General features: G+C 49.3%; 2 protein-coding genes across 2 annotated transcripts; both read left to right on the top strand.

Annotated features, from left to right (window-relative positions):
• Positions 1 to 2,730: 2,730 nt before the first annotated feature.
• Positions 2,731 to 7,626, top strand: EAH_00040320 (hypothetical protein, conserved; the record flags this gene model as incomplete). The annotated part of the gene is made up of 1 exon (XM_013395294.1): positions 2,731 to 7,626. One exon carries the CDS (start codon positions 2,731 to 2,733, stop codon positions 7,624 to 7,626), a length of 4,896 nt encoding a protein of 1,631 aa, XP_013250748.1.
• A 3,039-nt stretch (positions 7,627 to 10,665) lies between these two features.
• On the top strand, positions 10,666 to 12,665 carry EAH_00040310 (cystathionine beta-lyase, putative; the record flags this gene model as incomplete). The annotated part of the gene is made up of 3 exons (XM_013395293.1): positions 10,666 to 10,935; positions 11,204 to 12,023; positions 12,439 to 12,665. 3 exons carry the CDS (start codon positions 10,666 to 10,668, stop codon positions 12,663 to 12,665), a joined length of 1,317 nt encoding a protein of 438 aa, XP_013250747.1.
• Positions 12,666 to 13,425: the final 760 nt, after the last annotated feature.

The raw sequence follows: 13,425 nt of genomic DNA, 5'->3' as shown, positions 1-13,425 counted from the left end.
ATTCTTTGTGTTTATATATATATATTTATATTTATATGTTGATATATATATATATATATTTTATGATGTAATATATCTAAGAGGGTTTGTTATACTTTCCTTTGCTTTTGTTATTTGTTGTTTATTGTTGGTACTGCACAAACATTTTAATGCAGGAGGGAGAGCAGAAGTAATACAACTAATATATTTACATATTAAATATAAATATCTATAATATATATATATATATATATTATATATATATATATATGTGCATGCATTTTTGAGATAGATTCGGATATTATCGTATGATTAAATTCAACGTAACTAAAATCTTTTATTTATTTTTGTTTAATTGTTAATGTAATTATTTGTTAGTCTTTTAAATGTAGTGGGCTTGGATATGCATAAAAAGCAAATAATATATAATATATATACATTAAATAGAAGGATAAAGAGTAGCAGCTGCATCAATTTTTATGTATATGAGACAAAATAAATTTCTTTTTATTGCTTTTCTTCTGTATAAATAACATATATATGCATATATACATATATATACATACATATACATACATATACATACATATATATACATGTATATAATCTAGGTTTATTGTTTATATTCTTTTATTTTGTTGCTGCAGCCAGCGATACGCCTCCGCCTGTACACCTCAAGTAGATATTAAAGGGTTTAAATGTTTTTGCTTTTAAGAGAAGTAATAAGAGGAAAATAATAACAGTTTTTGCTTTTAATAACACTATTCAGGAGCACACAACGCCTAACGAACAATGCAAGAAAAAAATATGTCTATCACATGCATAATAGTACTATAAATAAAAATATTATTTCTTTGTTATTGTTGTCTATACAATTCGTCTATGGATTAGGGTTTAGAGTCAATAAGAAGATGAAAAATAAAGAGAAAAAAATATTAAGAAACCCTACAAAGCTAGCGACAGCTATAGCTGAGGTGTACGTACACCTCATGAAAGTTTAATTTCAACATTTTCAAGATTTTCATATTTAATATAAAATTCATAAACAAACAAAACAACGCTGAAAAGAAACTACATCCAATGTTTTGAGTTGATCTCATGGCTTCTCTTGAGGGCCCCTCAACAGCAGCAGCAGCAGCTGCTGCTGCTGCTGCTGCTGCACGCAGCTGCTGCAGCAACTCTTTTATAACACCCGTGAGTTTTACTACAAATCAGATCGAAATAAAAATATAATGTTTAATTGAGAAAAAGAATTAAAGGATCCCTACGAATGTGCTTTGCAGCAGCAGGAACAGCAAGCTGCTGCAGCAGTAGCTACAGCCGCTGCAGCAGGAGCAGCAAGCGGGTGTTTCGGTGTTTAATATTTGTGTCTTGCGAAGTATTTGAGTTGTCGTTTTGTATTTAATTTAGATTTTAGGTATTTGTTTGGCTGAGAGGGGAAGAACCTGCTGCTTGTCGCCCGCTGCCTGCGCAGCAGCAGCAGCAGCAGCAGCAGCAGCAGCTGCTGCAGCACCCGTTGCAGCTGCAGCTGTTCCGGACCCTGTTGGATTATCATTTCTTTTGAATTCGCTGAAACAATGAGGGCGAAAAGCGAGCGTGTCTACAAGCCAGGTGCTAAAGAGGTAATATATTATGTTGCTGTTGCTGCTGCTGCTGCTGCTGCTGCTGCACCTGCGCAGCAGCACCCAGCGGCAGCCGCGCGGGGCAATTCCGTCTTCTTTTTACTGTTTAAAATCACCCTTTTTGGTATTTCTGCTGTCTTTTTGAGATTTATTGACTCTTTTCTACCCTATAAAACAAACAAATCAAAGAACAACAGCGCGAGAGGTGTAGTTTGCTGCGCGCTGCGGCGGCCCCCGCTCCGCAGCTTTTCGGATTGCTGCAGCAGTTTCAGTGGTATATAGAGTTTATCTGTTGCTTTCTTTGTCTTTCTCGAGCCTTTTTACCCCCTATTAACCTCAGAAATGACTCAATAAACCCTAAACAGCAACACGCAGCAGCTACTGCGCTCCTGCTGCTGCATTGCTGCAGCGGAGCGCTACGTGGGGTTTGCCGTGGGGCTTACCTGCTGCTCTCCAGGCTGCAGCAGCAGCAGCTAGCCAAACATTAGAGCTGCTGCTGCCTTGCGGGGGCCCATCGCTAGCTGCAACGAGCAGGCGCCCCCCAACGGCTTCGTCTTGCTGCTGCTGCAGCGCAGCAGCAGCAAGACCAGGGTTGATTCTATTCCTTTTGTGGGGAGTTGGGGTGTATATACACCTCAGTGCCTGTGTTGTGTCTGCTTTTCTTTGGTTTGGGTTTGCATGCCTGTACGGCTTCTTGTTGCGGTGTGCATGAAGGTTTCCTGCTGCGGTTGTTGCAGCAGCAGCTGCTGCTGCAGTAACCATTGCCTGACGGTTTTGCTGCTGCTGCTGTTTGCTTCTGTCTTCTGCTGCTCAGGAGTGGCGCGTGGTGTATTGGATATATCCGCAGGAACGCGTAAAAAACAACAGAAAGCAGGTCTCCTTTTCTAGTTTGGTGAGGGGCCCCCTGCTGCTGCTGCTGCACTTGCTGCTGCTGCTGCTGCTGCTGCACTTGCTGCTGCTACTTCTGCTGCACCTGTTGTCGCTGCTACACCTGCTGCTATATGTTCTCCTGCTACTTCTGCTGCTATTGCTGTTTTTCTTTTCTCTGCTTCTGGCTGTTGCTTCTGCTTGTGGTGCTGCTGCTTTGTTGTATTTGCTGCTGCTGCATATGTTTATGCATTTGTATGTAATGCAGAAGTACGGCGACAGCACAGCGCAGCTGAAGGCGTGGGCTGTGATTCGATTTATTAATCATTTTGGCTGTGTTCCTGAAGATATAAAGAACCCTCCTTTGTCTCTGCCTCCTTGCTGCTCTTCTTGCTATCCTCATTGCTTAAAAGAGCACGTTATTAACTGCAGCAACTGCACAGATCCACCAACAGACAGACATCTCTTAGCACCTCCTCAAGTTGCTCCATTATCACCTTCATCTGCACCTTCCCTCTCTCCTGCTGCTCCTCCTGCTGCTGCTGCTGCTTCTCCTCTCCCCGCTATTGCAGGGCTCAGCAGCAGCAGCAGCAGCTGCTGCAGCAGCAGTAGTAGTAGTAGTAGCAGCAGCGCCAACAACGCAAGAGCGAGAGCTGCAGCAGCAGGTGCTGCTGCATCACCGGTAGAGACAGCTGCTGACTGCCTTCAGACTGCTTTGCGTAGCTGCCCTTCATCTGCTGCTTCTTCGTGGCTTAGAGAATCTGCTGCTGCGAGGCCTTCACAGCAGCAGCAGCACCAACTCCGACCCTCTCCAGGGGACACGCCTCTGCTATCGGAGGCGTCGCCCGATGTGGGGCTGCTAACAGCAGCAGGAAGCAGCAGCAGCAGCAGCAGCAGCAGCAGATTCGAGACGGCTTTAGGGGGAGACACAGATGGGGTACCTCCCTCTGTTGGTAGCTGCATGCAAGCCCTCAAGTTTCAGCCGCTGCCTCCTGCTGCAGTTGCTGCTGCTGCCTCGCCGCTGCCCTCTGAGAGTTTGTTTGCAGCAGCAGCTGCTGCAGCAGCTGAAGGGAAGAATGCTGCTGCTGCTGCTGCCTACGGCGGAGTCCTCGCAGGTGTGGGGTCCGCCCATTCGCACAGCGCAGCAGCAGCACCCTCATCAGCCCCAGCAGCAGCAGCAGCAGCATCGCCTATAGACGCTCGGTCAGGGCCTCCTGTGAAGCGCTATAGAACGGAGGAGAGTCTGCTGCAGGCGGAGCTGCAGCTGCAGCAGCAACTCTCAGCAGCAAGAAAGAGGCAGCAGCACGACTCCGTGGGGGGTGATGCAGCAGTGAATGGCGCCAGTGATTGGGTCTCTGCACGCAGCAGCAGCAGCAGCATCCCTGGGCTCCTTGTTGGAGGCACGCTGCTGCCGCAGCAAGCAGCAAAAGGCAGCAGCGGAGTGCAGCAGCCACCGCTGCATCTCCCCTCTTTCCCAAGTGAATTGAAGGTGGGGCTGCTGCAGCACGGCAGGTTGCTTCATGAGCAGCAGCAGCAGCAGCAATTCGGTTACCAGGCGGCCAATGCCAGACAGCAGCAAAGTCTGCTGCAGGGCATGCGGCTGTCGCTGCAGCAGCAGCTGCAGGAGGGCTGTGCTGGCGACCCCCAGCAGCAGCAGCAACACCAGCTGTCTTGTGAAGAGGAGAGCGAAGGAGGCTTGCCTCATGTTTACACTGCATACGCTGAGCAGCTGCTGCACGAAATTTTGTCGGAGTCCCCGTTGCCCCCAAAGGCAGCAGACAACAGCCCAGAGCAGCAGCAGCAGCAGCAACAGCAGCAGCAGCAGCAGCAGGAGGCTGTCAAGGGGGAAGAGGAGCAGCAGCAGGCGTCCGGTGCCGAGAGTGGAGCCCCTGCATCCGCTGCAACCTCCCCGCAAGTAGCAGCAGCAGCTCCAGCAGCAGCAGGAGCAGCAACAGCAGGAGCAGCAAATAGCGATGCTGACTTAGAAGGCAAAGCAGGCAGCAGCAGCAGAAGGCGTGGAGGTGTACATACACGTGCTCTGACCCGCGCCTTAACAAGTTCGCCTGTGGGGGGTTGTATCTCTGGGGGCGAAGGCAGCAGCAGTAGCAGCAGCAGCAGCAGCAGCGGTGGCGGCAATCAGCTGCTGCAGCAGCAGCTGCTGCGGTGGAGCTTAGCAGCAGCAGCAGCAGGCGGAGCAGAAGCACTCTGGTGCTGCTCAAACAGAGATCCATTTCAGCTGCGGCAAGGCACAGCCTACGGCAACACTCGAGATGCAGCAGCAGCAGCAAAGAGGCGCAATATGTTGACGAGGCAGATGCGTAGGCTTACTTCTGCTGCTTCTGCTGCTGCTGCTGCTGCTGCAGGCCCTCCTGAGTCGCTGGTCTCCCTCGGCCGCTCTTCAGCGGCTTCCACGGGTGCAGCAGCAGCAGCAGCAACTGCTGCTGCTTCTGTGAGCGACCGCGACGCTTACATGCACACGCACACTCACGGAGGGGGCAGCAGCAGCTGCAGCAGCAGCAGCAGCAGCGGTGCTGCTCTTATTGGAGTGCGCTCTCTAGGGCGCAGCATCAAACCCCCCGCTAGATTACTATGGCTTGCGAAGAAGCAGAGGTGGCGGCAGCAGCGAGAGGCTGCAGCACGTGTCAGTCTTGCAGCAGCAGATTTTGCTGCTGCTGCTCCTTTCGGCGTAGATTCGGCTTCCCAGGCTGCAGCAGCAGCGGCAGCTGCTGCTGCTGCTGACGGCTGCTGCAGCGCAACAGCACCCGGAGCCTGCGGAGGCACCATCTCTATCGGCAACCCTGACGCAGAAGAAGCAGCAGCATGTAGCAGCGATGAAGGCAGCAACTGGAGAGGCTGGACGCGACATAGACACCGCAGCAACAGCTCAGCAGCAGCAAAAGCAGCAGCAGCAGCTGCTGCTGCTGCTGCTGTTGCGCCTCTCGGAGGCGCAGCTGCCTATGAGGCCCTACAACTGCAGCTGCAGCAGCAACACAGGCAGCACCAGCAGCAACGCGCACAGCTGCTGCAGCAGCACCACCAAAAACTCCTCCTCCAGCAGCAGCAGCAACAGCAACGTTCACCGGCAGTGGCACCAGCAGCAGCGAATGACAGTGCACCTTCCTGCGCTGCCGCAGCAGCAGCAGCAACAACAGCAACAGCAAAAAGCTGTGTAGCAGCAGAAGCATCAGCAGCTCCAGCTGGAGCATCTCCAACACCAGCGGCCGCTGCAGCACCAGCAGCTGCAGCAGCAGCTTCAACTGCAGCAACTCTAGGGGGGCTTCCACCCCATCACGATGCACAGAGGCTGCGGAGGCAGCTGCAGCAACTGCAGCAAAAGGAGCTGCAGCGATTCTTGGCTTTGTCTCAGCAGCAGCCGCTGCAGAAGCAGCAGCAACTTGCAGCAGCAGCTGTGGCTGCTGCTGCTGCCAGTGCCTCGGCTGCTGCTGCAGGTGCGACGCCTGGGGGGCCTGCTCCCCAACAGCAGCAACAGCAACAGCAGCCGCAACCGCAGCCAGCAACAGCAGCAGCAGCAGCAGCTGCTGCTGCTGCTGCTGCTTGGCCGCATGCAAACGCACTTAAGCCGCAAGGCAGCTATCCATCGGGACTTCTGTTGCAGCAGCTGCTGCAGTTTGAGTCGCAGCAGCGGCGGCAGCAGGAAGCTGGAGACGGCAGCAGCGGGAGCTTACCCGCGCAGCAGCAACAACAACAGCAACAGCTGTTGCAGCGCCACAGGCAGCAGTTGTTGCAGCAGAAGCTGCTGCTGCAGCAGGGCAGCTGCAGCCCGCAGCAACTTCTCATGCTGTCAGGCCGGGCTCACTTGTTTGCCCAGGTAAAGGCAGCAGTTAATGCTGCAGCAGCAAAGGCTGCTGCGGCGTCGCTGCAGCAGAGCCAGCAGCAGCAGCAACAGCAGCAGCAGCAGCACAGCTTCCTGCAGCAGCACCTCCAAGGCATTCAGGGTCGTCTGCAGCAAACAGCGATAGCTGCTGCTCTCCAGTCTGCAGCATCAAGAGCAGCATCAGGCGCAGCAGCAGCAGCAGCAGCAGCCGTGCAGCAAGCACCAACAGTAGAACAGCAAGAAGAAATGGAGGACCCAGCAGCAGCAGCAGCTTCTGCATTTGCTGCAAGCGACGCTACTGGAGACGAACGCATAGTAGAGCACCAGAAGCAGTCGCAGCAGCAGCAGCAGCCGTCGCAGCAGCAGCCGCATCAGCAGGAGCAGCCCCCGCAACAGCAGCAGCAGGAACAGGCAACGCCGCAGGCGCAGGAGCGGCAGCAGCAACAGCAGCCGGAGCAGCAGCAACCGCAGCTGCAGGAACAACAGGAAGAGCAGCAGCAACAACAGGACCAAGCGCAACAGCAGCAACAGCAAGGGCAGCAAGAGCAGCAGCACGAGAAGCCGGAGCAGCAGCAGGAGAAGCAAGAGCAGCAGAAGGAGAAGCAAGAGCAGCAGCAGGAAAGGCAAGAGCAGCAAGAACATTGCCTTTTGCTGCCCTCAGCAGCAAAGACCACCACAGCAGAAGGCTGGGTTGGGCCCAGTGTATTGACTCCTCCTGCTGCAGCTTCTTCTGCCGCTGTTGCAGCAGCAGCAGCTGCTGCTGCTGCTGCTGGCGCTAAGAAAGCAGAAGAGGGAGAGGCAGCAGCAGCACAGACGGGGCAGGGTCGCTGCAGCTCCACAGCAACGACTTCTAGTGCAGCAGATCATACAGAAGACAGCAAAGCTAACGACCTTTCGTTGTTAAAGCAGCAGCAGCAGCAGCAGCAGCAGCAGTTGCTTTTGCTGCTGCTGCTGCAGCAAACCCCTGGCGCACAAGAAGCGCAGCAGAGACCCGCGGAACCTCAGAAGGAGCAGGAGCAGCAACAGGAGCAGCAGCAGGAAACGCAGCAACAGGATGCTCAACAGCAGGAGGTGCAACATCAGAAAGCGCCGCAGGAGCAGCAAGAGCAGCAGCAGCAACAACAGGCGGTACTGTCCGGTGCTGCAGTAGCTGAAGCTACAGCAGCAGCAAACAGCTGCTACAACGGCTGCACTTTGACAGGTTTAGTAGAGAGAGCAGAGACAACTGAAAATTTGCTGCTGCAGCAGCAGGGCCTCGCGTCTTCTGCTGAGGCTTACTGCTGCAGGGCAGAGCAGCTCCCTCCTGCAGCAACATCAGCATGAGAGCGGCATTAGGCTGCTGCAGCAGCAGCAGGAGCAACAACAACGCAAACGCTAGTGCTGCTGCTGCGGGTTTGGGCAGCAACGCGTCACTAAACACTCGGGTGCAGCGGTGCAGCAGCAGCAGCTGTTGCTGTTGCTGCTGCTGCTGCTGTGGGGCAGCAAAGATATGTTGAGGCGGAGGATCGGCGAGAACAGCAGCAGAAGATTTCTAGGGTCGGAGCAGCAAAGGTCTGCTTCAGTGCCCCGCATGGTGTACAGTCGCCTATTGCTGCTGAACAGTTGCAGCAATGATTGCTGCAGCAGCTCCTGCTGCATCTGCTGCTGCGGTTGCTGGCCGCCTTCCGCTGCAGGAGCAGCAGCGCGAAAGCAGTGAAGCCCGCAGCAGCAAATTGCATTTTTTAGGCCAAGTGGTATTTGTATTATTGCAATATGGGTTGTATCCTCCTGCAACTAACAGCAAACGAATGTATATATATATATATAAACAGATATACATAGAGGGGATAAGCTTATGTGGATTTTCATTGCTGTAGACCCGTCTTTACGTATGTGTTTATACATATAATATATATAATATATGTTACATATATTATGTATATTATAGATGTTATTTGCATTATTTATGTACATAGGGACAGATGAATGCTGTGGGTTGCTTTCGGTGCTGCTGAGGTGGTGTTGAATGGCAAATAATCTCTTTTTGTTTGTGAAGAGCGAAGATAGAGAAATAGAGAAAATAAAAGCAGAGGGATGTTTGCATGCAGCCAGTTAGGCCCCCAGCTCGGTGTATGTACACCGCAACATAGCCGCATTCATGCCCAATACAGACAACATCGAGTTATTATTGGCTGTTGTCTCTGACTGCGGCATTTGCATGCATTTGCATGCATTTGATTTTTGTCAGTATTTTGAACTATATATCTCTTGCTGCAGCAGAGCGCCTGTTGCTGTTGTGTCTTTGTCTGGGTTTGTTGAAGGTTGCTGCTTGCTTCCTCCTTAGAGTGTTGAAGAGAAACAGACAGATGAATCTGCATTGCGTTTGTGTTGTTGTTTCTGAGGGTAGTATTGAGGGATAATGTTCAAATCCATTTAAACTGAGGTGTACACACAGCTCAGCAGGAGAAGGCAATTCCTTCGGCTCCAGAGGCCTTAGACAAGTTTTAAGCCTTTAAGACGACGGCTTTGCCCTTTTGTTCCTTTGTTTTTAGTCCTAAGAGACAGTTTATTTGTTCAACTTGAAGAATAAACATACTACATTTCGCAAATGAAAATTCCTATTAAGAAAAACTATAGAAATAAATATACTGAAGTTCTAGTTTATTAAACTCTGCAAGTATCATATATATATACATATATTATATATATATATATATATTTCTCCTAACAAATATATTTAGCATGCATTATTTATGCTGAAGTTGATTCCATCTAGTGGGAGTTGGAGACACACTGATACTGCTCTTAAGAATTAGGAAGATATATTTAGCTGCTGAGCTACAAAGCAAACTTAAAAAAACTAGAAAAACGTTCGTTGCCTTCAAGAAAAAAAAACAATTTCACCTTTGTTGGCGCTGAAACACTGACAATACTCTTCTATTTTAAAAGAAATACCGCTTGTGGAGTTATTTCTGCGGTTACTATTATTATATATTCCCTAATATATTTGTTGCTCTCTTCTCAGAGTGCACTTATTCCTCAGGGTTGTTTTATTTTTAAATACTCCCCTTATTCAATTATTCAATTATGTATTTCTGCGCTATCTACCTGTGGAGTTAGTTGCGTGTAGGGTTTTGGGCTGGGTGAAGGTTGGGGCTGTCCTTGTCCTCTATTCCGTCTTGATTGAACTGCATGCCCCCTTCTTGACTCTGAAAGGAACGTTGCATATGTTTAAGGTTTAGGGTTTAGGATTTCGGGTTTGTGTTTGACTTCGGTGCCACGTCGTAGGCTAATCTCATACACCCCGCCTGCAGCCCTCAACCGTAAGCAAACCTAAGCAGCACTCTTTTAACTTCGCGGTGCTGCAATACCCTACACCTACTTAACTTCAAACCCTAAAGGGTGAATGTATGCCTCAAGCATCTCGTTTCATTCATAAGAAGTGAAGTCCCAATTAAACTCCTAGCCTTCATTCCCTACCCTGCCGACAGAGATACACATCTCGTTGTGCCTCTGCTCTTTTGAATTGTAGTGGGAGTTGTGATGCTTGCGTACAAGTGCACGCTCGCCTTTTCAATTGTTTCTGCATGCGTAATTGCATCAAGGATGTGTACAGACATCCCGCTTCAACCCCTAGGTTAATGGGGCAACTGGGGCTGTTTTTGGAAGTGTTGTTGATTCTGTTGCTTCTCTCCTCGTGGTTCGAAGAGGAGCAAAATAAAGAAAGTAAAAAGGAGCTGTTGTTCGCCCTGCTGTTGCACGGAGTTAACAGTAGACAGTTTCGTAGTTGGCCGTTGATTTGGGGCTCCTATTAGCAGGGAGTTGGGGAGAAGACCTGAAAAATTTCACAAATGCAGTTTTATTTTTGTGAATGTTGAATGATTTCCACGAGAAAGGGAGTGTCTAACGGTGAGCATCATCCCCATCCCCCCACGGGTATGGAAGCAACGTTTTTTTAGTAACACGTATTAGAGGCGTTCGGAGGGTGTTAAGCGGTGCAAATATGCTATAAAGAGATGAGTTAAATTCTTTTATTTTATTTGGTTGCATTAGTTAGTTATTTAGTTAGTTAGTAGAGCAGGGGGAAAGAAACAAGCCACAAGAAGAGGAGATGTGCCGACTAGACTTCGCTGCAGCCGTTCGAGTAGCGAACAGGCGGTGCAGCTGTGTGCAGCTCTCATTGTTCGCGCCGCCCGTGAATGTGTAAAATATTTCGAATAATAACAGCATTGTGTGTCAATAAGTGCATAATTAAAGTGGATTTAAACGGCTTTAGTTCTTAAACTCTTGAAAAATCTCGGGACGAGAGTCTTAAGAGAGTGCTCGCGCTACCCCCGCCAAACGAGTGACCCTGGCTTCTCTCTCTTTCCAGTGTTGATGAAAATGGATTCTTCTCTTTCTTCTCCAGAAGATCAAATGACGAATTATGTCCACGCAGGCGTTAGCCCAGATCCGCTCACGGGAGCCCTTCTCAAGCCGATATACCAGTCCACCACCTATGTGCAAGAAAGCGTTGAAAAGTACCTCCAAAAGGGATATTCCTATTCACGATCGGGAAACCCAACAGTCCGAGCCCTTGAAGAAAGAATGAAAACCGTTGAAGGAGGCGCGGATGCTGCTTGTTTCAGCACCGGCATGGCTGCCACTATCACAGTAAGCGCTTTCTCCCTGAATTCCTTAGCCTCTTTTACTTAATCTAGAAAAGCGGGATACGGGTAATAAGATTTCAGGAAACTCCTGCAGGTCTGTCTCACACAGGAGTTTAGCGGCGACGTGAGAATGAGGAGAGGAGCATACAGCTGTCTTGAATAATACGAATACCCTTTATTGATGTTAATAGCCAGTGATAATATCAAGGCTGTTGTTTACATTAATGTGTTTTGAACATCACGCAAGTTGATTGGTACCCATGTTGTTTCAGGTGCTGACGGCCTTCTTGAGCGCAGGAGACCACTGCATTATGCCGATTTGTTTGTACGGCGGATCATACCGTGCGGCAAATGAGTATGTGCGCCGTTTTGGGGTGGATTTTGACTTTGTAGATTTCAGAGAACCAGCACAAGTGGAGAGAGCCTTCAAACCTAACACGAAAATGGTCTTTGCTGAGACTCCTGCTAATCCCACGCTGCATTTGACAGACTTACAAGCGATCGATATGATCATCGCGAAGAAAGAACTCGACAAACTTAGAAACAAAAAGAAAGCTGAGGGCAGTACCGCATCAGTGGATGCAACAGCTACTAATAATTCGGATGAGGAATTGCTCAAGACCCTCTCTGGGGGGAAGCGGGAGAAAGAAAGGTCGGTTTTGTTTGTCGTTGACTCAACTTTCGCCACTCCCCATGTCCTGCACCCTTTTGAACACGGAGCAGATGTTGTTTTGCACTCCACCACCAAGTACTTCGACGGCCACAATATCACAACAGGGGGTGCTGCAATTAGTCGCTTTCTTAATGTGCACGACAAAATAGCCTACACAAGAAACATATGCGGCAGCATCATGGACCCTCAAACTGCGTTTTACACCTTAAACTCCAGCATGACGCTGCCCCTGAGGGTGCAACGACAAAGCGAAACGGCTAAAATAATTGCCCAGTTCCTTGAAAAACACCCTAAAGTTGAGCGCGTACTCTATCCAGGTTTGGACAGCCACCCTCAAAGAGAACTCGCTAAGAAGTATCACCGCAACGATGTCAACGGGGCAGTCATTGGCTTTGACGTCAAGGGAGGTATCGAAGCAGGTGCGTAACAGAATAAACAAAAGCAGTCAGGGGCATATATATATATATATATATGCAGATATGCAGATATGCAGATGTACATGCTACATTCGTGAGCATTCGCCACGAGATATGCATTGAGTAAGCAGTAAGCCTATACATATTTCCAGCCCTTAGGCGGGATATGCAGGCAGGTGGACGCAAGGATACTGCAGATAGTCAGTTTCTGCTCTTCACAGTGGTTTGGTTGGCTTGCTGTTGCGATCGACCAAGTTGGGGCTAGCTTTGGGAATTACTCTCACAGCATCGCTCATAGCATCCATAAGCTACCAAGCCACAAACTCAAAATAGTCAGATTTTCGATGTGATGCTGTGCTTGGGGAGTTCGTAATGGTGCATATATTTTTGGTCTCCTCTTGCGATGCGCTTTGAACAGGCAAAAGGCTTATGAATTCCATCGGCAAACCGTTCTCTCTCTGCGAGAATTTAGGCTCTGCTCAGTCGCTTATCACTTGCCCCGCTGTCTTTACTCACGCCCAACTTACAAAGGAACAGCGGCTTGCCATTGGCGTTACGGACGGTTACATTCGTCTTTCGATTGGCTTGGAGAGCCCTCAGGACCTTCTCCAGGCCCTTGACACAGCTCTGACAGATGTCCTGTAGTAGCGCTACGCTTAATTCTCTGCTTTCTATCTCTTTCGTCAGCACTATGGTATTGTAAATTGGCGCGAATTATGACACAAATACCGCTTATGTTATTTTTAATTCGGCAAAAGCCCGTCTCCCCAACTCTTTAGAACAGCCAACCGATCTTATTTTAACACTAGAATGAACAAAACTATTGCACAATTAGAACAACATCGGTAAAACGGTATGCAAGAACAAGGCACCCTTACGCAACCAACTGCTCCAGTTGACACTCGCCGGCGGAAAGTTAATTGGGAATTGCATGTTTGGAAGGCGAACCAGTAGCTGAAGCTCTGATGATGATCCTGCTGTTGCCGATAGGTATATCTACATATATATATATATATATATCCATATATATATATATATATATATATCTAAACAGATTGCCAGTGCTGCCATTGGGTACTTTTTGCATGTGCTTCTTGCTGCTTGGCAGCCCAAGCGTATGGCGTCACTATTGTAACTCGTCCTGCACACGCGCGAAACTGTGTCTGCCCCTATGATGCGCCAAAAGAGGATATTTAATCTCCCTCTTTCAGATTAAGAGCAAGGTGGGTGGAAGGTCCGGCATGCAATGCACTTGCCTTGCCTATCACACAAAAACCTTTCAAACAGTCACTTATCTCACCTACAATACTACAACGTATTGGCATGCCTCAATGGAAAACATGGGCATTTTTGGTTTTCACAGGGCCTTGCCCTGGTGGCGATGATGAGTAGCCGTCACCTGCAG

This window comes from Eimeria acervulina, genomic scaffold (assembly GCF_000499425.1).
Source record: "Eimeria acervulina Houghton genomic scaffold, Eah_scaff488, whole genome shotgun sequence".
In the NCBI taxonomy this organism is placed as follows: domain Eukaryota; phylum Apicomplexa; class Conoidasida; order Eucoccidiorida; family Eimeriidae; genus Eimeria; species Eimeria acervulina.
Note: the sequence above shows the minus strand (reverse complement) of the source record. Positions and strands in the feature narration are given on the sequence as shown.